This window comes from Ovis canadensis, chromosome 2 (assembly GCF_042477335.2).
Source record: "Ovis canadensis isolate MfBH-ARS-UI-01 breed Bighorn chromosome 2, ARS-UI_OviCan_v2, whole genome shotgun sequence".
NCBI lineage: Eukaryota > Metazoa > Chordata > Mammalia > Artiodactyla > Bovidae > Ovis > Ovis canadensis.
The window spans coordinates 103,893,053-103,919,214 of NC_091246.1; the positions used below are offsets into that span (position 1 = coordinate 103,893,053).

At 36.0% G+C, this 26,162-nt stretch overlaps 1 protein-coding gene across 26 annotated transcripts in view; it reads left to right on the forward strand.

Annotated features, from left to right (window-relative positions):
* Nucleotides 1-26,162, forward strand: part of HMBOX1 (homeobox containing 1) — a 196,863-nt gene that overhangs the window by 77,625 nt on the left and 93,076 nt on the right. For 16 of the 26 annotated variants that reach the window (XM_069576721.1, XM_069576723.1, XM_069576731.1 and 13 more), the window contains 3 exons: nt 5,779-5,858; nt 13,149-13,625; nt 21,012-21,097. In XM_069576721.1, the coding sequence (XP_069432822.1) occupies nt 5,836-5,858; nt 13,149-13,625; nt 21,012-21,097 (586 nt within the window). In that variant the 5' untranslated portion in view covers nt 5,779-5,835. Of the gene's footprint in view, nt 1-5,778; nt 5,859-12,463; nt 12,593-13,148; nt 13,626-21,011; nt 21,098-26,162 lie in introns of all 26 variants that reach the window. The other 10 variants (XM_069576727.1, XM_069576730.1, XM_069576734.1 and 7 more) reach the window with 1 other exon arrangement.

Sequence of the window (26,162 nt, forward strand, 5' to 3'; positions counted from 1 at the left end):
TTGCATGAAATGTTCCCTTGGTATCTCTCATTTTCTTGAAGAGATCTCTAGTCTTTCCCATTCTATTGTTTTCCATTATTTCTTTGCATTGTTCATTTAGAAATGCTTTCTTGTCTCTCTTTGCTGTTCTTTGGATCTCTGCATTCAAATGGCTATATCATTCCTTTTCTCTTTTGCCTTTTGCTTCTCCTCTTTTCAGCTATTTGTAAGGCTTCCTCAGACAACCATTTTACATTTTTGTATTTCTTTTTCTTGGGGATGGTTTTAATTATTGCCTCCTATACAGTGTTTCAAACCTCCATCCATAGTTCTTCAGGCACTCTATCTACCAGATCTAATCCCTTGAATTTATTCATCACTTCCCCTGTATAATCATCAGGGATTTGATTTAGGTCATACTTGAATGGTCTAGTAGTTTTCCATACTTCCTTCAATTTAAGTCTGAATTTAGCAGTAAGGAGTTCACGATCTGAGCCACAGTCAGCCCCCAGTCTTGTTTTTGCTGACTGTATAGAGCTTATCCATCTTAGGCTGCCAAGAACATAACCAATCTGATTTTGGTGTTTACCATCTGGTGATGTCCATGTGTAGAATCTTCTCTTGTGTTGTTGAAAGAGGGTGTTTGCTATGACCAGTGCATTCTCTTGGCAAAACTCTGTTAGCCTTTGCCCTGCTTCATTTTGTACTCCAAAGCCAAACCTTCCTGTTACTCCAATTATCTCTTTACTTATTAGTTTTGCATTCCAGTCCCTTGTGATGACAAGGACATCTTTTTAAAAATTGTTTGCTTTATGATTTTTTTGTAGTAGGAAATTTTAAACTCTTATGTCTACCTTTTAAAGTTTCTTCTCTTTGATCTTCTAAATTTTGTTGTAGAATGTGTCTCTGAGTTTTATAGATTTATGTCTATTCCACTTGGAATTTAAATTTTTATATATAATTTAAGATAAAGATATGATTTCTTGCTAGATGATAAGTTATCCTCAGTTCAGTCAGTTCAGTCACTCAGTCATGTCCGACTCTTTGAGACCCCATGAATCGCAGCACACCAGGCCTCCCTGTCCATCACCAACTCCCGGAGTTTACCCAAACTCATGTCCATCTCATCCTCTATCGTCCCCTTCTCCTGCTTTCAATCTTTCCCAGCATCAGTATCTTTTCCAGTTTGTCAGTTCTTCACATCAGATAGCCAGAGTATTGGAGTTCAGCTTCAACATCAGTCCTTCCAGTGAATTTTCAGGACTGATTTCCTTTAGGATGGACTGGTCGGATCTCCTTGCAGTCCAAGGGCCTCTCAAGAGTCTTCTCCAACACCACAGTTCAAAAGCAGCTTGTTGAAGTAAAATTTAGCCTTTAGCTTGTGTATTTCCTTATGTGTTCTGGAATCAGTAAGCTTTATTCTCTCCCACTTATCTGTGTGTCTGTCCCCAGCCAGTGTCGTATTGATTTGCTTAGTGTCTTTTTGTTCTGTGGTCCTGCCAGTGAAGTCCACTTCTGGTTTTCTCCTTTTGTTTGATTTTCTTGGAGGTTCTTGGACTTCTTTTTTTCTAATTTTAAATTCCTATTTTTAAACTTTAATTGTGTGGGAGGGAGCGTTTTTCTCAATACAGCTTATTTATGAGTATTGGGAAAACGTTACTAGTATGATTGATGCCTTTTTTTCCCTGCTAAACTAGGGACAATTTTTAAAATTAATTTAAAGTGTTTTATCATACTTCTTAACAAAAAACTTCAGCTTTTTTTTTTTTTACTAGAATAGCTTACATTTCTTAGGTATTCCTTTAGATCATTAGCAAAAAGGTATATAGTTCTCTTTCATTACAGTATTATTCCAGTTAATTCATTCTTATGTCTTATTAGTTTGCTATAATCTTCAAGTTAGTGTTGAATTACAAAGGGTTCAGTGGGCTCCTCTTAATTCCTATTTTTATTAATTTGATTTATTGACTGAGCAATAACATTCATATGGTTAAAATTATACAGTTCTCTGAGAACAGTCCCCTTCCTACCCTTTCCCGAATCTGTCCAGTTCTCACCCTGTACTTACAGTAACCACCATCACTGGATCTGTTCCATAGATCAGATTTCTCTATGTGGAAAAACATATACATATATATAATATATATTTATTCCATGTCCTATGTAGCAGAACACTAAAACCATTTCAAATAAAATAAAGATTTTGATTTCGTTGATCCAAAGATTATCTAGTTCATCTTGTAGTTTATAAATAAAAATATTTTGGCATTTTTCTTAATTTTTTATATTATGTGTCTCAGTTGAGGTAACTGAGAAAATACACTCTCTGAATTCTTGCTTATTTGCAGTGTTTTTCTTATATCAAAATGTAAGCTCTATTGGTACAGAATCCTCTCAGTCATCTGTGAATGTTGTTTGGCTCTTTCTCTTTTAAGTATAATAGATGAGAAGTCCAGTAAGTAGGTGATTTTTTAATCTTTTATAGCTTACTTGCTTTTTATAGCTAGGTGCTTAAATACGATCCAGCATCCATAAACTTTTATCCCTGATACCTTTTAATATGTGTTTTCTTTTATTATAACACTCTTCTTTTTGCAGTAATAAAGCATAGATAATATAAAATTTACCATTTTAACAGTTTTAAAGCAAACAGTTCATGACACTTAAGTACAATAAACATTGTTGTACAACCATCACTGTCATCTATCTCCAGATCTTTTTCTCGTGTTTCTAAACTAAAACTTTGCACCATTAAACAATAACCTCTCCTTCCCCAGCCCCCTTTAAGAACCATTCTCCTTCCTGTCCCAGAGTTTGAAGACTGTACATATCTTGTAAAAGTCGAATTATACAGTATTTGGCCTTTTGTGACTGGCTTCTTTCACTTAGTGTAATGCCTTGGGGTTCATCGATTTTAGCATGTCAGAATTTCCTTCTTTTTTAAGGCAGACTAATACTCCCTTATATGCATGTATCATATTTTGCTTGGCCATTCATCCGTTGATAGATATTTGTTTCCACCTTTTGTGACTATGCTGCTATGAACTTAGGTGTACAAATATATTTTTGAGTCCCTGCTTTCACTCCTGCTTATATACTTGGAATTGAAGTTGCAGATCTCCTGATAATTCTATATTTAAATTATTTAAGAAATCTCCATACTATTTTACATAGCAGTACCCCCATTTTATATTTTTCATCAGAGCACACAAAGGTTTTATTTTATCCACATCTGTGCCAATACCTGTTATTTTCTGTTTTTTTTTAATTATAGCCATTCTAATGATGTGTTTTAATGCACAGTTTTAAACTGTCAATTTAAAAAATCTGTCTCTTATGCTAGGAACGCTCTGTTCTGTTGAACCTAAGAGCAGAGAACTCACAGCAACTTGCTTGATCTTCTGTCCTTTGAATGTTTTATGCCTTATTTCAAGTCCATTTATGTCTGGAATATAAATGACATAAATTAAGTGATTTGTACTTATACAGGTCTGTATCAGTGTCTTAATCTGTTTCCTTATCTGTGAAATGAAAGTCTTTGGTGATTTTCCCCCTAGATCATCTGATTCAGTCGTGGTGATATTCTCATATTTATAGAATTAAGATGGGAAATACTGCAAGGCGTTTATGAGCCCTTCATAGACTGGAATTCCTTCCTTTCTGCCTGTCTGTTCCTCACACATACATGTTAAAGGCCAGTAAGACAGGTCTACTTAGTCCCTAAACATCCTTCAAAATCTTTTTTTAAACTGTTTCCTCTTCCTGATTCTTTCTTCCACTGGTTCTAACCTCTCTTCACACTTTGATTTGGTGGAAGTCTTATTCTAAACTTCAAATAACAGCTGAGAGCTCACTTAAAGAAGTCTTCCCAGTTCTCTGTAACCAATTAATTTCTGAATTGCTGTGCTCGTAAATCTTGTATTATTAGTCTTAGCACTTAATGCCTTTTATTGGAGATATGTGTGTGTGTAATTTTTGTTCTACTCCCCCGCCCCGTGCCCCCTGTCCCCCCGCCATAGTTTAATAAGCTCCTACACTACTGGGACCATATCTTACTCATGTTATGACCTTGTTTCTATTTCAGGGCTAGTATTTAGTATATTTTAACTAAATTGGAGCAGGAGTGAAAAAATATATATATATTGACCAGTAATCCATGTTGTGGCTTCTTGTTGGTCTAGGAAATGCAATCAACAGTATTTTTAGGAGGTTTTCTTTGTGTTTTATATCTGCTATTTAGGACCAGTATTTCATTAAAGCTACAATTTAGAATATGCAAATGTAAAGGTTTCTAACTTTACTGTGTACATTTCACATGTTAGACACTTTGGTCTTGCTTAAAATAATTCAGTGCTGAATGTGTATTTTAATGTGAGAGTTTTTGACATCAACATTTTTGGCTTTCATCTTTATAATATTGCTGCTAAGTCACTTCAGTCACGTCGGACTCTGTGCGACCCCAGAGACGGCAGCCCACCAGGCTCCCCCATCTCTGGGATTCTCCAGGCAAGAACACTGGAGTGGATTGCCATTTCCTTCTCCGATGCATGAAAGTGAAAAGTGAAAGTGAAGCCTCTCAGTTGTGTCTGACTCTTAGTGACCCCATGGACTGCAGCCTACCAAGCTCCTCCCATGGGATTTTCTAGGCAAGAGTACTGGAGTGGGTTGCCATTGCCTTCTCCCACTTTATAATATTAACTTGCAGTTAATGGAAATAGTTCCCTGTATATATTGTGGTTTGAAACTGCTAATAAGTTCAGTCAGTAATACATGATCTTTAGCTCCTAAGCTGTGAATAGTAGATTTCGTTTTTTGTTAAGATCTATGTGTGAGTTAAACAGGGTCACAGCGTCTGAACGCTGATTAAAGCAGTAGAATGTTAATCAGAAGATAGAAGTACTGAAGTTGCTCCATTATTAACTTAAGCCTGTTCAGGAATGGACACGATTATTGGTGTCTTTTTAAAGTTAGTAGTAAAAAAGCCCCTGCTACCTGATAGTTTGTGAAGTACTTCATCACCACCATTTAAAAAATGTTTTAAACTCTTGTAGCTTTTTGAAGTAGTTACCTATTACCTCTGTTTTATGAATGTGGAATTGAGACTCAGAGAAATTAAGTCACTGTTAGATTTGGCTAGCAGTAAAATAAAATAATGGGCTTCCTTGGCGGCTCAGTGGTAAAGACGCAGTGCCAGTGCAGGAGATGTCGGTTTGATCCCCGGGTCAGGAAGATACCCTGGAGACGGCAATGGCAACCCACTCCAGTATTCCTGCCTGGGAAGTCGCATGGGTAGAGAAGCCTGGCAGGCCACAGTCCGTGGGGTCACAGATAGTCGGATGTGACTTTGCGACTAAATAACAACAAAATAAGTAATAGACTTGGCACTACACCCCAGGTTGTACCCCCCTTTTAAGACTGTTAGCTTCTATCATGCTGTGGTATGTTTTTTGTTTATAGGATTCCGCATAAGTGCACTGGAGTTATTATCAACAAGTTATCCTGAATGTCACAGTATTGTGTGTATATATATATTCCATTTCATGTTTAAATCCGTTTCCTTGGGTGGTATCTAGTAACATAAACTTCAGGGATGATTTTCATTTTTCCAAGTGAGTAATTTGAAAGGTTTAAAAAGTATTTTTCTATTTTTAAAATAGATGTTTTACTTGAAATAAAAAGTAATTTTTTAAAAACCTGGTTATTTGATGTTAACTGTTAATCCCTAAATTATATAATTAATGTTTTTATTCAGTATTTGATTTCAAAGTGTTTCTCAGTTCTCTGTCTTTTTTCCTACAGAATGATGAATAACACTGATCATCTCTAGCAAGGACATTGCTTCCCCTCATGTAAAGCATGCTCAGTTCCTTCCCAGTGGTGTGAGTATCCAGTTCTCCTCTTAATTTTCATCTTCTCTATTGTTTTAAGAAAGTTAAAGAAAGCATTATATTATAGTACAGAAGTGATAGCAGTGATTTGTAGAGTTGAAATAATTTTTTCATAGTTATGTGGTAAGGAATGAATTTTTCAGGTCTGTATCACCTTTGTCTTTTACTATTTCTGTTTTCAACTTTGAAGTCTAACATAGATTTTCAGTTGAACATAAAATTACTTATAATTTTAAAGCGCTTAACAGCCTAGAAATTTGTGAAATAGATGGCTAGTATTAAGTTCCTTGTGACAAGCAGAATATTGGTAAAATGTTACTTTAGTGCTGCCTTTTGTATGCAAACTCCTAAGCACCATAGGCATTTTCTTTACCTGCTGGGGATAATAAGCCTAGTTACACCTGTTAGCTAATACAGTTGGTAGCCTTTCTTTGGAGTCTGGCAGAAAATACAAATTGAATAGTGGTAGTATGTTGAGAGTTTTTTTGTGCTAGGATATCAGCTGTAACCACTAGTTCATATTAAATAGGCCTCTGAACAAAAGTATTCCGGGAATTTCAGATATTAGAGAAGATAAAGTACGTATTAGCTCATTAAGTGCATCTTTAATGTAAGTATTTTTTAAAAATTTGGTTCAGTCTACATTTCAATTAAATTCCTTCTGTTTTGGTTGTCAGTTCTGTAATCCAGTAAGCAGAAGAATGATAGATTTTCCTTATTAGTTAGATTTTTTTTTAAAAAACATTTTTCTTTTCTTGTTGACTTTATAGTATATCAGAAAGTCTCTGGAGTAGACCAGATGGTGTGAACTGTGGCCTGAGATGCTGCTAAGTAGTTGTGTACTTGGGAAAGGGATGATACTCTGTTGCTTTGGGCGTAATTTTCCCTGTTTTAAAAAGTACAGTTTATTTGTTAATGGCTGTTCACCATAGCCATTAGAATGTAAGCGTTGTGAGGCTTTTTTTTTTAACCCTTATTTTGCCCCCTTTTTTTTGGCCTTATTTGTGCCTTGTTGCATCCTTTTTACATGGGGTGTAGTCTGACACATGGAGGTTAGTCAGTAAATGTTGTTGTTTAATCCCTAAATCATGTCTGACTCTTTGCAACCCATGGACTGTAGTCCACCAGGCCCCTCTATACATGGAATTATCCTGGCAAGAATACTGGAGTGGGTTGCCATTTCCTTCACCAGAGGATCTTCCCGACCCAGGGATCGAACCTGCATCTCCTGCATAAGCAGGCGAATTCTTTACCACTGAGCCACTAGGGAAATTTCAGTAAATGTTAATTGAATTATTTTTGTGTAAATGGTCTCCTATTCTCTGATTCCGCACCTAATTTATATCTCCCTCTATAGACTTTCATGTTTTTACTTGGATTTTATTTTCCCCATTGTATATAGATGGCTAGTATTTAAAAACCTCAATCTTAATTAGTGGTAATTTAAGAACTATTAAAGTATAATTATAAACTGAATATAATCTTATTTTTCTTTATATTTTAAAAAGAACATTTTTATGCTCTTACCTATAGTGATAGCCTTTGTTCTTTTGCATTAGCCTGTTCTCCCATTGGTTTGAATTACAGAATCACTTTTCCATATTGTAAGCTCAGTCCCCAGGAAATTTTCATTTCTTCCTTACTCTTGTCATTTTCTTACTTTAAAACTGCCATTCCTTTGATGGTAATAATAGTTGTGAGAGTAATGTGCCATAAATAGTACAAAGAGTCGTTAGTATGTCTTTAGTTGATTAATATTATGATTGACTCTATAATGTGTTAAATCATCATGGAATAAATACCATGAATGACAAAACTAATATATGACTGTACCAGATTTTGCCTAGTCATTCTAGATAAAAAGATAAAGACAGCAGAGTCCAGCTCAAGAAAATACTGTTATCCAGTAAAATCTTATTAGCTGTTGATGCTTTACAAGTAAGGTGGTTGTGTCATTTTTGCACAGATGATTTCAAGATTAGGCATTTGTGTATGCTTTAACCTTCTTTCCTCTACATGTTTCTGGGATTTAGTTAAAGTTTGTTCTGAACCTCAGGACTTAAGAAGGGTTTACATATACAGGTAGAGATAAAATTAATTGTAAAAAGGGTTTACTATTATGGTGTTAATAGTATGGTATTTTAGAATGTCATTTTGTGAACTGAGCCATAATTCCTGAATTTAATTGTTCTTTTATGCTTTAAACATTGTCTGTGTTATTACAGTGTCGAAATTCTTCTCACATCATTTTCAATTATTGCTGGCCTGAGTCTGCATTCAGATGAGTAATTTAAAGTGAAAGATGTTCCTTATCCTGTGAACAGTTCTTGTGTTATATAGGAAAATTAATTCAGTTTTTACATGTTATCTTTTTCTGTTGTGAAAGAATTGCTGGTATCATGGACTTAGATGACCTTTCTAGGTCATTATTGCCATAATCTCATGATGATGTGCTTAAACTAGGTGAATTGTAAGAAATAAAATTTGAAAATGACAGGGTGTGTGCCTTTGTTTGTTAATGCACATTGGACTGTTGTTCTTAGTATCTAAGCGAGCTTCTCATCTTGGCATTTTCTCAATAAAACATTGTGCCTTCAGTGTCACATGTGTGACCGGATCGTGCTCATCATCCCACTCTGCTCTAGAGCAGCCATACGTTTGGCTCTGGCAATTGCAGATCTTTTTACTTTAGGTATGTCTTTGTATTAGGGACCTCTCTTGGTGCAGGGCACATACATCTAATTTAAACAAAGTGAAGCATAAAGGGAAGTCTGTGTGAACTTAAACTGTTTCGCTGTTGGCTCAGATGGTAAAGAGTCTGCCTTCAATACAGAAGACCTGGGTTCAATCCCTGGGTCAGGAAAATCCCCTGGAGAAGTGGATGGCAACCCATTCCAATATTCTTGCTTGGAAAATCCCATGGACAGAGGAGCCTGGTAGGCTACAGTCCATGGGATCGCAGAGAGTTGGACATGACTGAGTGACTAACACTTTCAGTTTCATGCTGTTACATGACAATTTAAGAATTTGAGCAGGGATGTAGTAGGGGCTTTGGAATGACTAAAACAAGGGATGTGAATACTGCAGAGTTTTCCACTTTGCCCTGCATTTCTTATTATGCCTGCCTTATTTTCCTACAAACTAGCTCCTTCTGCATGGTGAGGAATATAACATCTTCTTGCAGCTGACCACAGTTACAGTGACTGTCCATCTTCCTGCCACTCTAACCTGAGTATTTTGAGAAGAGCAAGGCTGTTTTCCTTGTGTGCCCACACTGTTGGCCAGAAGGTAGGGCATTTTGAGTGGCAGGGCTTCCCTGGTGGCTTGGATGGTAAAGATTTGCCTGCAATACAGGAGACTCAGGTTCAGTCCCTGGGTCGGGAAGATTCCTTGGAGAAGGGAATGGGAACCACTCCATTATTCTTGCCTGGAGAATTCCATGGACAGAGGACCCTGGTGGACTACAGTCCATGGGGTTGCAAAGAGTTGGACACCTTAGCTACTAACACTTCCACTTTTCACTTTCATTCTTTCCAAGAACATGTGTTTGGAAACAGACATTCTGGGCGGACAAAATAATAGGTGCCTTCTTTTATCTTCTTTTACGACTTTTGAATTAACCACTTTTACAATGGGTTTCCGTAGGGAATTCCCTGGTGGTCCAGCCTTTAGGACTCCACACTTTAACTGCAGAGGGCGCGGGTTTGATCCCTGATCAGGGAACCAAGGTCCTACAAACTATGCAGCATGGCAAAAAATAAAGTGGTTCCCATAATCAATGACTCTGAAATGACATAAATACATTGTTTTAGATGCTGTGGAATCTTTAGTTCTGGTTGGTCTAATATAAGCTTTATAGTGGATACTTTTCAGTTAACAGGTAAAATTCATATAATTCATTTTAGTTTTATATTAATATACAGAGTGCTACCCCAAACAGAGGGAGGTTTGAAGAGTTACATATAGAATACTATTAGCTCTGATTAAATGGGATAGGAAAATATCATGGTTGGTTTTTTTTTTTTTTTTTGTCTGCAAAATAAAACAGTCCTTGACATCTCATATATATAATAAGGTCCGTTCATGACATATTTTGAAAGTATGAAGACTAAAGTTAGCAGTGAACAACTCCATTTTCAAGAGAAAAGAATATATAGAAACCTGAATTTACCAAATCAGTAAGTTAAAGGGTAAATTATTTGGATTACTAAGGGGCAGCTACTTTTAAAAAGAACTTCCTGGGATTAAGAACTAATATGTTACTAAACAGGAGAAAGGACCAAGGGCTGAGGGTTAAGATAAAACTATAGTGTCAAGTGTCTCTTATAGGCCATTCAGAAAATGTTTGCACAGCTTTTTCAGCACATTTTGAATATAATATACCTACCAAAAAATGTACGAGTCAATAGTGTACAACTTGGTGAATGTTCACATATTATGCACCTGTGTAACAGAACTAGCATGAAACAAAACATTACCAATACTGCATATTATTTTAGTAGTAGAGCATTTGTATCAAGCAAGGTATACTCTTCCGTTGACATCAGTAAGGGAAAAAATAAATGAATTGCTCTGGTTGAAAGTTTTAGGGTTTTCTCTCTCACCCAACTAGTCAATGATATATTATGAGTTGGGGATGGGGGAGGGGGACAGATATAGAAAGCTGACAAGGAAGTTAGTATAGAGTACAAGTGTAATAGCCAGAGCTTTAGAAGAGCTAGTAATTGGCATTCCAATTACTGAAATAGAATAGCTAAACAAACCTGTGGTATATTCCTACAATAAAGTACTCTTTAGCAATAAAAAAAACATAAACTGCTGATACATACATCATAGATGAATCTTAAAAACTTTATACTGAAAGAAGCCTTACACAAAAGAGTATATAGAAGTTCCATTTGTATGAGGTTCCGGAACAGAAAAAATTAACCTCTCTCATGAGAAAAAATCTGAGCAGTAGTCGCCTCAGGAGAGAGAATGGGGACTGACCAGGAAGGAACACTATGGAACTTCCTGGGGTAATGATAATATTCTGTATCTTCCGAGGGATTTAATTTCACAGGTGGATGTACTTTTCAAAACTCAAAGATTGGTAAATGTAAGATTTGCATATTTTATTTTATGTAAATTTTACTTCAGTAGAAAAAAATACCGGAACAAATACTGAGCTCTAGCTAATGATCTACATGTGGAAGGATTTAAGGAGAGGTATACAGATAATCTGTTACTGATTTTGAAATGCATCAAAAAATGAAACGAATAGAGGGATGGATTCATAGAGCATGGATAGATTATGTGGTAAAGCAAGTAAAACACTAATGGTAAAATCTTCGATGATTAATGTATAGGTATTCACTGTCAGCTTTTTTTTTCACCTTTTCTGTGGGTTTAAATTTTTTCATTATAAAATCTTAGAGGAAGAAAACACTCAGGAAAGAATGTAATAATCATGAAAACAGGATTTTTATGATGAATAGCTTATCACAAATGAATATTGGAAGAGAGTAAAAGATAATGTGAATAGGCAGAAGGCAGACAGTGTGGCCCATGGGCACAAAAAACCTGCAGCATATTATTTTGGGCCCACAGAATGTCTGTTTTTATTTTTAATGAGCTGATCTCTAAAACTAGAATGACTTCACATAAAAGTTATAGATTTCTGCCTGCTTATTTTTTAAAAGGACTTGGAAGACAAAACAGTCACTCCAAAGGTAGACACAGATTTGTGTGGAGTTTTTGTATACAATAAAGTTGGTGTTTCAGACCAGAGAGGAAGAGATGTACTACTCGAAAAAGCATATTGGACAGGTGAACTATCCTTTTGGGGAAAAATAAAGCTCAAATCCTTTCACACTCATTCAGTAAACACAAATTCTATATGGACTAAAGATTTTAAATGTTAAAAAAAGCTGTTACTTGAACCCCTAGTCCCTCAGTGGAGTGATTTTGTCTAAGTGGTTTAAATTGGTAACTTAAAAAAGGACAAAAGCCTGTGTCCCATATCACTTGAATCCAGTAATTTCTGCCATATATGCATGCTTTTGGAGTCAGTAAGATCTAGGTTTAAATCCTTTTTCCTATGTCTTAATGAGACTTTTTCCAGGATACAAAACCATTGTGAGCCTTAGTTTCCTCAACAGTTGTTAGTCAGTGTAGTATTAAAAAAAATTTACCATAGAGTGTTGTTGTGAGGAACTGAGATTGTATGACATGAAACTCTTGCCCAGTGCTGGCCTAGAGTGAATATTCAATAAATTTTTATAGAGGGATATGTGGGTGTGTATGGTAGTTACTCAGTCATGTCTGACTCTATGTGACCCCATGGACTGTAGCCCGCCAAGCTCCTCTGGCCTTGGAATTCTCCAGGCAAGAATACTGGAGTAGGTTGCCATTCCCTTCTCCAAGGGATCTTCCTGACCCAGGGATCAAACCCAGGTCTCCTGCATTGCACACAGACTCTTTACCCTCTGAGCCACCAGGGAAGCCTCTCATAGAGCGATAAGGAAACTGATCTCCAAGAGCTTAGGAGAACTGACTCAGTAGAAGTTTACCTGGAAAGGATGAGAAAGTTCTTTGACATTTATTTTCATCAGCAGACACTTAACTGAGAGCCTGCTGCATGCCATGGAACCTATTTGGCACTAGAACCTTAAAAATAGAAGAAATTCCCACTTAAAAGAATCTTCAGTACAAAAGTCAAGTTTTATAAGGAAAGAATTCGAATGGTGAGAATTTTTATGATATTTGACAATTCCCTTAAACTTAATATTGTCATCGACTCTGAGGCATTTTCTGGTGCACTGCAGTACCTTGTGTTAGTTAAAGGAAGCATAATATGGAAGCAATTTCCTATGAAAAATGAATAGCTCATTGTGGACACAGCCACTCAAGATCCATTTCTTGAGATAACTATATAGAGATATAGAGATAACTATATAGACAGAATACATTACAGAGATGCAAAGTGGTGGGTGAAATTGTGCTTATTAAGTTTCTTTATGTGCCCCTCTCATGTTTCCATTTAAATATTTTTGCTAGTTGTTAGTTATTTACTTGGGCTAAGCTTACCCAATTGTTCTTGTCTATGCCAAATAAAAGTTACAGAATTCCTAGGTCAGTTTGCTTATAAAACAAAATATTACCCTTAATCATGCCTTAGTCATTTTCAGTAAAGACATTGATAGAGAAATATTTTGTCTGTGTTCATTCTCAATACATAATGATACATTCTTTGGTAGATATTATAAATAAAGGGACTATTTTATTTTATTTTTTTTTTAGTTTGCTGGAAACCATGTCTCACTATACAGATGAACCCAGATTTACCATAGAGCAGATAGATCTGCTCCAGCGCCTCCGGCGTACTGGAATGACTAAACATGAAATTCTCCATGCCTTGGAAACTCTGGACCGCCTTGATCAAGAACATAGCGACAAGTTTGGAAGAAGGTCCAGCTATGGAGGAAGTTCATATGGGAATAGTACCAACAATGTTCCAGCATCTTCCTCTACAGCTACAGCTTCCACGCAGACCCAGCATTCGGGCATGTCCCCATCACCTAGCAATAGTTACGACACCTCCCCACAGCCTTGTACTACCAATCAGAACGGGAGGGAGAATAACGAGCGATTATCCACGTCCAATGGGAAGATGTCACCAACTCGCTACCATGCCAACAGCATGGGTCAGAGGTCATACAGTTTTGAAGCCTCAGAAGAGGACCTAGATGTAGATGATAAAGTGGAGGAATTAATGAGGTTAGTTTCTTTCTTATTTAGAGTCCTCCAAATATCTATGTGCTTAGACTGATTTTGAGTAATAAAGCTGTATTTCAGCTCTTTACATATGACAACTGTGGCTTCCCTCTTCCCCTTCGGTGATAAAGAAAAAAATTAAAATTTTTATGTTTTTAATTCAAAATTTTTTTTCTCTGCCTAAGTTCTTTCTCTTTGCTGCTTTATAAGTCTTTTCCATTCTGTTATTTAAGCAAAGGTTAGCCTTCTCTTTATGGCTCTAATTTCTAACATCTGAATTTTATAAATTGCTAACAAATACGTTGTAAGCCTTAAATGCATTGTAAGTACTTTCTCTGAGAGGTAGGATGTTTATGTAATAATATATATACTCTTAATATTTCCCTCCAACATGCCAATTGGCAAACTAATTTTGAGCATCTATTGTTTAAAAAGCAGTGTTCTTAAGAAAAATAGACATGGTTTCTGAAGTTCTGATTTTTGCAGTAGATGCTGTGTACACATACACACACAAACACACACACAGACACAAATTTAATGTCATCTATTACAAGATAAGTGTAAGCACCTTGAATTTGAAACCCTGAAGAAGTCCATTTTCAACAGTGGTAATTAATGGGCTTCACCCTGAAGCTGAGACACTTTGAAGGCAGCACTGCTGTGCTTTCCATTCTTGTGTCTCCAGAATCTAGAACTGTCCTTGGGACATGTTAAGGGCTTATTATGTCACGTGAATAAATGAATGTGAGCTAAACTTTAAAGGATAGCTTCTGTTTTGAAATATAGGAAGTTTATTTAAAATTAAGGGAATAATAACAGGTAGAAAACGCAAGACATGTTTAGTCTTCTAAAAACTGCAGATTGGCTATATATGGTGATAAGAATAGTATATTGGGAGGCCAGTACAGGTTTGGGGGAGATATGAATTCCATGTACATGATTTTATGTTTAACATGGTGGAATTTTTAAAGAGGTCTGTAGGAAAGAGATAAAAGCGTTGTTTTCGGTAGATTAGCACTGCTGTAGCAGGGAGGAGAGCCTGCAGGTAGATTCGTTGTTGTTTATATGAAAGAAACTATAGCAGGAATATGTCAGAAATAAAATTTTAACCTATGAGTTGTAGTTCTTGTATAAGACTGTTTAAGATAGTGTAATGGTGACTTAATATTGTCATCTGAAAGGTCTGTAGTACCACACAGGTAAAATAACCTTTAGAACAAACTGTCCTGAATTTACGTTTAGGGTAGAACTGCCATCTAGGGAATTCTGGGCTAAATGGACTGTTGTATCTAGATTCCAATGTAATTCCTGTAATGAATGGTTTCATAGAGCACCTACAGGACCTGTTATTTAAGCTTTGTAAACTTAAAAGTATAAAACATCAGTGTGGCTTTTCATTAATTTTCCTTGCTTAAACAGCTGGCCGAAGTTTATGTTCATTTTGAATTTAACATCTACATCACTGTCAAGATTGAGAGAGAGGATCATTTGGGCAAACAGAAGTTACTTTAATAGTTAACATGTAACAAGGTTAGTTTTTAATTATCCTAAGCAGAGTGGTATCAACAATAAAATTTGTTAGGATGCTAGCCTTTTTGTTGTTGTTGTTGCTGTAATTAATCAGTTTTAGTGGACTTTAAAAAGCATTAGTTAAGTCCCAGATGTGTTTAGACTAATGGGAAGTTTGGGAAAAGTTTATTTTTAACAAAAATCTCTGGAAGATTGTCCAGAGTCTAAAACTTGAGTATAATGGTCTAAAAGCTCGACAACAGGGTTTGTGGTTAATTCCAGCAAGTACACACATTCACGTTTCATTATTAGAGATGTGTGTGTGTGTGTTTGTAATTGTTAGCAGTACTTAGTTTACATACTGCCCCTGGTTGCATAGGTAGGGTATTTTATGACTTCTTTATGGGAACTGCTCCTGTGCTGGCCTCTGCTCATCTAGTCTCATTGACCCTCCTGGTGCTCTGTGGTCCTCTGCCGTTGCATTCTCACCCACACCTTCACTCTTCCTTTGTGCCCATGTCTCATTTTTCTCAAGTTTACAAATAATCACAGTCCTCAGGTTCGAGGGAGAAGTTTATTGCATGACTGTTTCACTTTTAATTATCACAACCATGCTATATGTGAGGTAGAGCAGAAATACTGAGATACACAAAAACTAAATAACTCGACCCAAGAAAACTTAAAACTGGCAGAGCTCAATTCTAACCCGTCTTTATTACCAGTGTGTCTGTCACTGACTGGTATCTCTTGCCTCTGTAAATACATTTTTCGTGTGTGTAGATTTCAGTAAAATTTTAGGAATGATCATTTTAATATAGCTCAAGACAAAGTGTGAAAGCCTTGATGTACTTATCCTCCACTCTCCCCCCAAGTGATATTTGTCACTTCAAGTCAGTCCCTTGGGTAGCCTAATGAATTTTTATTTGGTTGAATGTTAGAGAATGAGTTTTGAGCAGTGACTCTTTCTGAGTACCCTGCGCCCACATAGGGTTCCACTCCCCTTTGCCCACTCCACACTCTGATGATACAGAGGGTTGTACTCTCGGTAGGGAGAATGGATGCCTAAATGCCTTCCTGCTTCCCTTGCTTCATATGTCACATGTAATTCACCTCTCTCATGCTCACATTCCCCAGCCTCCAGAGCACTCAACTCTAAGATTTAGCTTTCAAATCTCATAATCCATTGGGTCTAAAAACTAAACTCCTAAAAACTTCAAGGTATATAAAGGAGAATTTTTTAAAATTTTTTGATTAATTTGAAAGAAAGCAACTGCTACTTTTTCCATTTTTGGATTGATCAGAGTTTTGAAAAAATCAAAGGGAAACTAGAATGTGGGTTCTCAGCAAATTGTTGAATGTAACGTTTTAGGAAGGACTTTAAAACCAAGAGCTGGGATAAAGACCGATTTTGCATGTTAATATTTTTTAAATGCATCCATTAGTATATATGTTCATATATAGTTGTGTATGTGTATCTGCTAATAGTGCATATTTAGTAAAGTGTATTGTCCTACTGTGTATGTATAAAATAACAATGGAAATGAGGCTTATCAAAATTAATTTGTCATATAAAAGATGTTGTTCCTGACTACTCACATACTAAATTTCATTAGTGTTTAGTATTTTATCTAGGATTCTGAGACATTATTCCGAGTTTATTATCTATATGCCTAATAGATTATTTACTTGTGTAGGCAGGGATTTATGTTCTGTAGGACATAGTATTCAGTTACTGTGTTGTTTACACATACAGAGTAGATTTTAACATTATCTTGTAAGCTTCTAAATTATGCTTCATCTCCACGAGTAGAAATGAAAGGGAGCAGTTTCCTATTCGTACGTGAAAGAATTTGTGTGTAGTTAGTTATGTTTTTCCACCAGTGAAATAGTCTGTATTGGTAGGTATTGCTCCACCTCTGAAAGCCTTGAGATAGATGACTACTTTTAAGAGGTCTTAAAGACTGTGTAGTGTATATCAACTAAGAAAATCTGGACAATCTTAAAGCATACAACTTTTAAACATTCAGTCTTTAATAGCCTTTGTTCCAGAAAAGAAAGCATTACCATTTTGAGCGAGTGTACATAACTCTCTTCCATTCTGTTTTGGGAAGCTTAAACATATTTAACATTAGGAATTATTATTTCATCACTTTTTCCATTTTATAACCTTTTATCTTTAACTACACGTTTTTTCATTTATGGAGCAAATTAAGCTCTAATATATGCAAACTCCGTAATGAGTAAGACACAATCTTTGTGCTCAAGGACTTTGCTAGTAGAGATAAGACTAGATCAGGAACTGCTATAATACAGAATTGCCTGTAATATATTGGTATGTATATTTGAAATGGTTAAAGTTAGCTATTAGAAGAAACAATCTATTTTAGCTCTGAGGATCAGAGAAAACTTCTCTATTTGGTGGTGATTATTATTTTAAGATGTCTTTAAAAGGGTGACTTCATGAAGAGGCATTACTGAGTGTATTTAAGTGATTAGATAGAAGTAGAGTGGTAGCTTATCTTGGAAGTAAACTATGGAATCAAAGAAAGATCAGCCTACACTTCACTTTAATTCCGTAAGACTGGAGAAGTAGAAATCATGAGGAGAGAGAGAGCTTATAAGGATGGAAAAGTGGATACATTCTTTTTAAAGATGTCGAATTTTAGACAGGAAGTAAGGCGTAAGAGATGAGACAAATTTGGAGTAAATGAAGGAATTTTCACACCAAGAAATCAGTGATTTCACAGGATATGATGTGGACGTTAGGAGTGGCAGGTCATTTGGTAAAGAAGGTGGAATGAATGAGGGGGAATATGTTTAGAGAACAAGTTTAACCCAGCAGGGTAGAAGTTTTTGAAATACGTAAGAGAACTGAGCACAGTGAATGTTAAATGCTGTTACTATTCTGGAACCACCTAGTGAAACCAACTAAATGACAAAACACTTGCATCTAAAATGACTGTATAGAAATCTTTTCATGGTGCTTTGAAATATCCAGTACAGATGTTAGCTTCAATCTTACGTACTCATAGCAGATCATTTGTTTCTTTTTTTCCTGGAGTTTCCTGGAGTTTTTTTTTTTTTCCTGGAGTTCTATACCTAATAGATTATTTACTTGTGTAGGTAGGGATTTATGTTCTGTAGGTGTATTATAAAATGATAGTCATTGTTTATATAGTGCTTTTACAGTTTCAAAAAGTCTTACACTGAAGAATTTTTAAATTTTATATATTAGGTACACATTTGATAATAATTTTCACTTAATTTTTATTTCAGTGCATGGAGAAAAATCTTTGAAGGATTGTGATGGGGTAGGGGGCATATTATTGTTCTTATTTTACCAGATGATGAAACCAACTTCATTAAATGACTTGCCCAAGCACACCCTTTATCTTTTGTTTTTCTTCAGTTTGAAAAAGCTTCTTTCTGGTAAAGCAGTTGAGTAAACAGGTTTTTGTTTTTAGTTTTTTAAACTCATAATGGATATTTAGAAACTTCCAACGTAACTAAAAATAGAATCTCTGAGAGGGTTAAATGAACTTCTGCTCCTTTGCAGACTTGTTGGGGTTCTTTCTGTCTTGCTGCAGCTGCTTGGTAATATCATACCACAGGGCTGTGAATAATTCACAAACTGGATGTGCCCTATTGGAATAATTGAGTGTTATCTCCTCCTTATGACTTAGTCTCTACTCGAGGAGAAATTGATTTTAAATAAATTGATTTAAATTCCAATTTAAATCAGTAGTCAAAAAAATACCATTTCATCATTTTCCCCACAAAAGCTCATTTTTGTTTAACCTTACTAGATACCCTCTTAAATTCAGTTTTCATTTTCCTAGAAGGACATTCTGTACATTGGAATGCAACGCTTTACTTACATTTTTTCAGGTTAGTTTTGCCTCTATATCAGAAAGCAAATTATTTGGTGGTTTTATTTACATGAACCAATTGAAGTAGATGCTGCTGAAGCTTGTCTCTTGCTCTGCTGACTGTTGCTGGATATTTGAGAGCCAGATGGTAATGTAGATGCGTATTTTGACCTTAAAATGTATTGTGCCCTTTTCTTTCAGATGCATAATTTCAAAATACGAATGCATATTTTTCAAAGAAATGTTTCCAGTATAAATAAGCATTTTGGAAGGAATTTGGCCAGTATCTAGATCAGTATGAGAAGCTTTAAGTACTGGATTAGGATGCTGATTCTTTATTTTTCTTCCTCTGGGAATCTTTTTGATTAGGATTTCCAACCAGTGGATGAAGAGTAGACTGTGGAGCTCCAGATTGGAAGCTGTCCCTACCATCACTTCTCTGCTCTTTTCCAGAATTCCTGAAAGGGAGCATGAAATTCACCAACAGAGGACTTAGCTCCTCTTCAGCAAAGGACTGCCAATCTGCTCTGAGTAAATCACTGCTGATTCTTTGGGGATAGGATACTTTACTTTTCTCATTCCAGATAATCTGTAGAGAGACTTGAGCTCCAGTCAGGAGTTTGCAATTCACAAAGCAATGTATAAAGATTTCACAGTCCGTTTGTCTGAGATCAGGAGTCCGCAGAGTTTTTCTATAAAGGGTTAGATGGAAAACATTTTAGACTTTGTGGGCAAGAGGCAAAATCGAGGACATGATATAGATACTTATATACAAGAAAGAAAGCAAATGATCACAAATTTTTATTTGCAAAATTCAATATAGAATAATAATTGGTCATCAAATACCATCTTTAAGATACAGGCCTATAGAGAAGAATAGAATTTTTTGGTGAGAAGGGGATAATATTTTGCTCAGTTCATGTTCAAAGTTCGTATTCCCTGTCTCAAATTGATTGCAAATATTCATCATGAAAACTACTCTTAGCTCATAAGTTGTATAAAAACAGATGGGAGGCCAGATTTAGTCTATGGGCCATAGTTTGCTGATCACCTGCATTAGACCATAAGTTACCACTATTCAGTTATTTTGAGCTTGAACAAAAAATCCATTTGTATGATTCTTTTGAACATTGATTAGTTTTAAGGCTTTAGGTATAATTTTCATTGCAGTATTACGTTTGTCCTGGTTCCCATTCATTGTCATTCTAGTGAATGTCTCGTCTTTTTGAGAATTGCTTGGACTTTTACACAAGTAAAAATTTATAAGAGTATTAGTGGAGGAAAAATTAGGTCTATGAAGTATAATGTCAAGGACATAGAATATAGTATAGTTTTGATTATTAAGTATCCTGTGTATTACATGTATTAGGACATTAATGTGTCTTTTATACTGAAATTTTATATTCAGCCCACCCTGCTTAAATTTTTTTTGGTTTATTAAGGACAAAGAACGCAAATTAAAAGGCAAAAAAGCACCTTAAAATGGCCAGCATTTTAGCAGTTGTGAGAATGATGATTTCTGTTCCTTTGACAGAGGTTTTCAAATGAACTGAACATGATTTATGCAGTTGCATAGTTAACATGCAAAACCACAATCTACTCACAACTGATTTTTGTTGTTGTTGTTGCTGCTTTTTATTTTTCTAGGATTTCTGTCTGTATAAGATACATTCATTCCCCAGTAATGAAAATTTGCATATACCATATGGCAGCTTGTTCCTAATGTGAATTATACACAGCATGCGATTAACCACCTCTGGTATGAGACTTACATCTACTGTGGCGTTCACTAAAGCGTCTGTCTGATGGTGTGCTGTTTTAGGACTTGAATATTTGGTGTTTCTTGGTTTGTTTTAATTTCATATTTTCCCACAAGCTTGGTCTGTTTTACCTTTATTTTTGTGTCCTTTCTTTCTGTGTTCTCCCCACCTCTCTGCTTCACCTTTCTTAGCAAAGATGAGGATTTCTACCTTCAACATACATTGTTGGTCTTGTCTTCTGTTTTTGTTAGGAGGGACAGCAGTGTGATTAAAGAGGAAATCAAAGCCTTTCTTGCCAATCGGAGGATTTCCCAAGCAGTTGTTGCACAGGTAACAGGTAAGAGCTGAAGAGCCCTTTATTCTGGAATCTTGTCTAGTCTCTGCCTTCTAGTGCAGATGTTGGAATATTGCTTGCATTTCTGCATTGCAGTGCAGATCTGTCAACTTAGGCATAATAATGTATGCCTGTGATTTAAAACCCATTGTCTCCGATATCTTGGAACTTCTCCAGTGATTTTTTTTTTTTATCTTGTGCTAATACATTTTACAGCATTTGTAAAAAGCACAAAACTCCCTATTTTATGACTAAAAAGGATTCTCTGGTTTTCTTGTAATTGTGACAGAGCTTATGACACATGCACATCCAACTGCTTTCTACATTTCATATTTTTAGAAGCTTTACAGTCCTCCAAATGCACTCCCTGATTTTACCAATAAAAAAAGATTCATGGGAGTGAAGGAAGTTGTGTTTTTTAACCACTTTTCCATATGTGAAAGAAAATGTATATTCTCAAACCATAACTGAGAAGATGAGAATTACCAATGTCTTCTCTTTATTTTTTTATATCCCATCTCATTACCCAACCAACAGCAGCCCCATCCTGAGTATGTGGTGTATATGTGTCATTCTCTATTCAGATTGCATTTTTTATGAAGTTCTTAAATTTGGGGGTAGCATGTCTTTTCTTTGTTGGTCTGTAGTCTTCTTTTCTCAGATATCAGTAATTTCTAAGAGCTTAGTAAAATCAACTATGTCTTAGTGATGGGAGGAACTAGAAACTCTTTCAACTACATACATATTGTAGTTGATATATTGTTGTGTGTTGTATATTAACAGATACAAAAATTAATTTGTTCCTCCCATTCCTTTTTTTTTTTTAAACATTCCAGTAGCAACTCTGCGACTTTGGCTTTTTTAGCCTTGGCACCTAAGTTTCTTCTATTAATACATTGAAATAGTTGAATCTGGTCTTCAATAGCACCTTCCAATTTTAAGATGCTATTTCTGTTCTCTAGACATTGATACATATCGAAGCTCATTTTCCTCAAATGTTATTACTGACCATTTGGTTAAAAATGAAACTTGAGATTTTGGAAATCTTAAATTTCACCCCAAGAATCTAAGGTCACCCAGTCTTAGAATGTGTATAACATATTATACTAGTAAAGTATTTTTATAAATGATACTTCTGTTCATGGTTAAAAAAAGTTAAAGGCATGTCCCTTCCTCTAGAACTATTTATGAATCTAATTTTTGTAATCTTCGGTTGTTTTTCAATAGGATGCTTAAAATGTTACTTTTGTCTTCAAGGATTAAGGTGTGGTGCTAAGGGCATTGTAAGGGCAGGTTAAGTGGGTTTTACCAAAACCCACTGATACGCACTGTGGAAAGATCAGTTGTCTCTCAGGACTTTTAATTCAGCCCCCAAGGTCTGAAGCAATCATATCTTCTAGTTTGCCAGCCTAAAAAAGAAAAAAAAGACAAAACTATAGTGTTATAAACAGCATGATAAAGTTGATTTTGCCCAAGTGGAAATATTTCTGAATCTCTTGAATACCCTGAATCTTGAATCATCTTGGACCTTTAAAATAGTGTCTTTTGAAAACTATCAGATGTTGATGCAAATTATAATACAGTACCTCTAAAAGGAATTTCTTAGACATATCTGAGGCATTAGCTATACCATACATCAAATACTGCCTTTTTGAAAGGGAAATTAAAGATGTTTTAGCATCTTGCTATTCAAAATGTAGTCCATGGGATAGTGGTATTGCGAGAATGTACCAAATTCTCCATTTACATTTCTATGTACATCTATCTGTCTCCATGTACATTTCTACATTTAGAAATGTACCACCCTAAACCTACTCACCAGGTAATTTGCAATGAGAAGTAGTATTCTAGGAAACTGGTGAGCTTTCCTGATATTAACTGCAATGGATTGGTATCGTCTAGCATTGTCTCAGTCAGTGACAGTCGTCATGATGCCATCTCTTGTTTCTGAAAGCAAGAGTTGAAATTTTTCCATGTGTTATCTGTTAGAACTCATGGACTTTTGCCGCTGTAGTCATAGGATTTGGTACCATTAAAACCTTTTTCCCCTCATTTCTGCCTCACCCCAAGTTGTCTTCCTTCTCTTCATTCCTAGTCCAAACTTGGGTTCATTCATATATCTTTGGTTCTCTATTGTATGGAAAATGAAGTTCTTTATAATCTACTCCAGCCTGCTGTTCATAGGCATCTTGTTTTCAGTATCCTTGCTAGCTGGATTCAGCTACTTGCCATTTCTGTATCTGTTCGCCTAGATGCTCACTAGTCGTTGACTGTGTCTAGCTTGCCTTCATCTGCTCACCCTGGTCTTACCAATTACTGTTAGTCAGTGTTGTTGTTGAATTGCTGAGTGATGTCTGACTCTTTGTGACCCCGTGGGCTGTCTCCCGCCAGGCTCCTCTGTCTCTGGGATTTCCCAGGCAAGAATATCGGAGTGAGTTGCCATTTCCTTCTCCAGAGGATCTTCCCAGCCCAGGGATCGAACCCAAGTCTCTTGCATTGGCAGGCAGATTCTCTACCACTGAACCACCAGGGAACCCTTTATCAACATTACTTCTGTTACTATCCTCATTCTGACTTCTTTGATCACTGTAACCCATGTAGACCTCTCTTTTTTTGCCTGAAATTAATACACTTAGTTTACCACCCTGAGAGGTTAAACTTCATTTCAGTTTGGCATTTTAGAGTAGTAGTCTTTAAAAGCAGAGATCTTCTTAAACATTCTCAAAGGGTCTAGCATTGCACATACTCTCTGAAGATCTCATGTTTCCCTAGAAAAGGAGTACTAGTGAAGCTAACACAAGGTATACGTGTGAAAATTTATCCAGTGTGACTTTGTCCAGTGATATCTCCCCTCTGGAAATACTTATTTGGTCAACAAATGCAGCATGAATTTCTGCCCTTAAGGGATTTGCATTTTTCTTTTATCTACTTTAATTCAATTATTTATGTTAGGCAGGAGCTTGAGGATGAGTTATAACCAGACTGGTTCATTGTCTCTTTGGTCTACTTACTGAATTCAAGTATTTCTCATGTATTACTATGTCACATTTTCACTCAGCCTGTCTAACCATCCAAGTAAACTCGGAAGCAATGCTTTTCATTCCAGAAAAGAGATCCAGCTAGAGAATAGTCAGTCAGTGAGAACTACTATAAAGCTTAGCCCTCATAACTGACCCAGCTGAGATAAAGAAGCCAAAGTTAGAAGGCTTCTAGGCACTTGGGCCTTACTCACTGGGGCACCCGATTAATATATTGGCACATTTTTCTGCCTGTTAAACAAATTAGTCAAGTTTATCTTAGAAGAACAGCTACCTGATGAAATCTCCCCCAACATAAAAGATGTGGTGCTCTGGAATCTGTCCTAGATTGGAATCTCTTAAAGTCAGTTAAGTTTAACTCCAGTATGTGACATAATGAAATAAATAACCTTGGGTAAAAATGAAAACGAGTGGTGCATAACAAAAGGAAATGCTAAATAAAAATGTGTAGTGAGGTGCAAAATTACCACACATGTGCTTGTTCCAGAAACAAAATACAGAGGCTTCTTTTTATAGATTTGGAGGATTTCTATAATAAGATAAACAAGAAGTTCATGGGTGGAGTCTGTATAAATAATATCCTACTGATAGGAAAAATGACAGTATAAACAGGATATAATAACAGTGCCTGCTGAATTTCCCAGCATGTTATTTGTAGCTTCTTTCACAGAGTCATAGCTGCTCCCACCAAGAGTGGATTTTTACCCCTGTAAGAGATCGGGCAAGTTTCAAAATTCTCACTAACAATGGTAAGGTGGGGAGCATACATAGTCTTTGCTTTAGTAATAAACATGTAGGTTTTATATTCACTTTCAGGGTGAAACATTTTCTTGGGCTGTGAGAATTATTAAGACATGATTTTCTTCTTAGGTGACCTCTGGGGAAAATCAGGTTGGCAAAATAAGTGGGTAAATGGGCAGTGCTTTAGTGTATGCTTATCAGCTAAATAAATACCCTAATTAGATTCATGTCCTCTTAAAAAGTAAACAAATAAAAGAAGAAAAAAATAGTCATCTCTGAGTTTTAAGAAATTTATCCCAATTCTGTTTTCTTGAATGATACTCGTATAATGGAAAAATGACCATTAAACTTCGGAATGCCAAGCTTTAGTCCTTCTTTCAAATAGCCTTGTGATCCAGGGCAAATCACGTAACTTAGCTGAGCCTCATTTTCTTTCTTTATAAGATGTGGGGTTTGACCAAATGTTTTCCAAGTATCTTTTCTAGTTGTCAAACTCCATTCTGTATTTAAACTGCTAAGTACATTTAACAAGTATGCATTTTACCCCTCCCTAGTGACTCTTATTCTCCAAATGGAAGAATTTTTATAAAGAGAAGCTCTAAACCAGTTTTAGAAATGTTTCAACTGAATTCAGATCACTTTCCCTTTCTTCTTTATCTTTAAAATGAAGAATAGGACTTCCCTGCTGGTCCAGTGGTTAAGACTTCATGCTTCATCTGCAGAGGGCATGGATTCCACCTCTGGTTGGGGAATTAGGATCTCGCATGCCATGTAGCATGGCCAAAAATCAAACAACCGCAAAATAAAACGAAGGATAAAAGCACTACGTATTTAGTTTAACTACAATAATTTCTTTACAAAGTTGTGTACATATTGATCTTCTCCCTGATTAGAGAACTTCAGACCTAACACTAAAAACCAACTAAAATATCAATATGTCTTTTTTTAAAAATGCCCTTTATGTTTCAGGGTAGTTGTATATTCACAGCAAAAGTGAGCTAAAAGTATAGAGTTCCCATATACCTCCTGCCCCTCCACACACACACACGCAGCCTCCCATATTCTTAGCATCTAGCACTCGAGTGGTACTTTATGAACCTACATTATCACCCTGAGTCCCAATTTACTTTAGGTATCAATGGTTTTGTACATTCAAATAGGTCTTGAAAAAATGTAATTACTATTAACTACCATTATAGTGTCAGAAGATGACACTCTAGTTTCATTGCCTAAGAATTCTGTACTCTACCTATTCATCCTTCCCTCTTTCTCCCCTAACCCTTGACAAC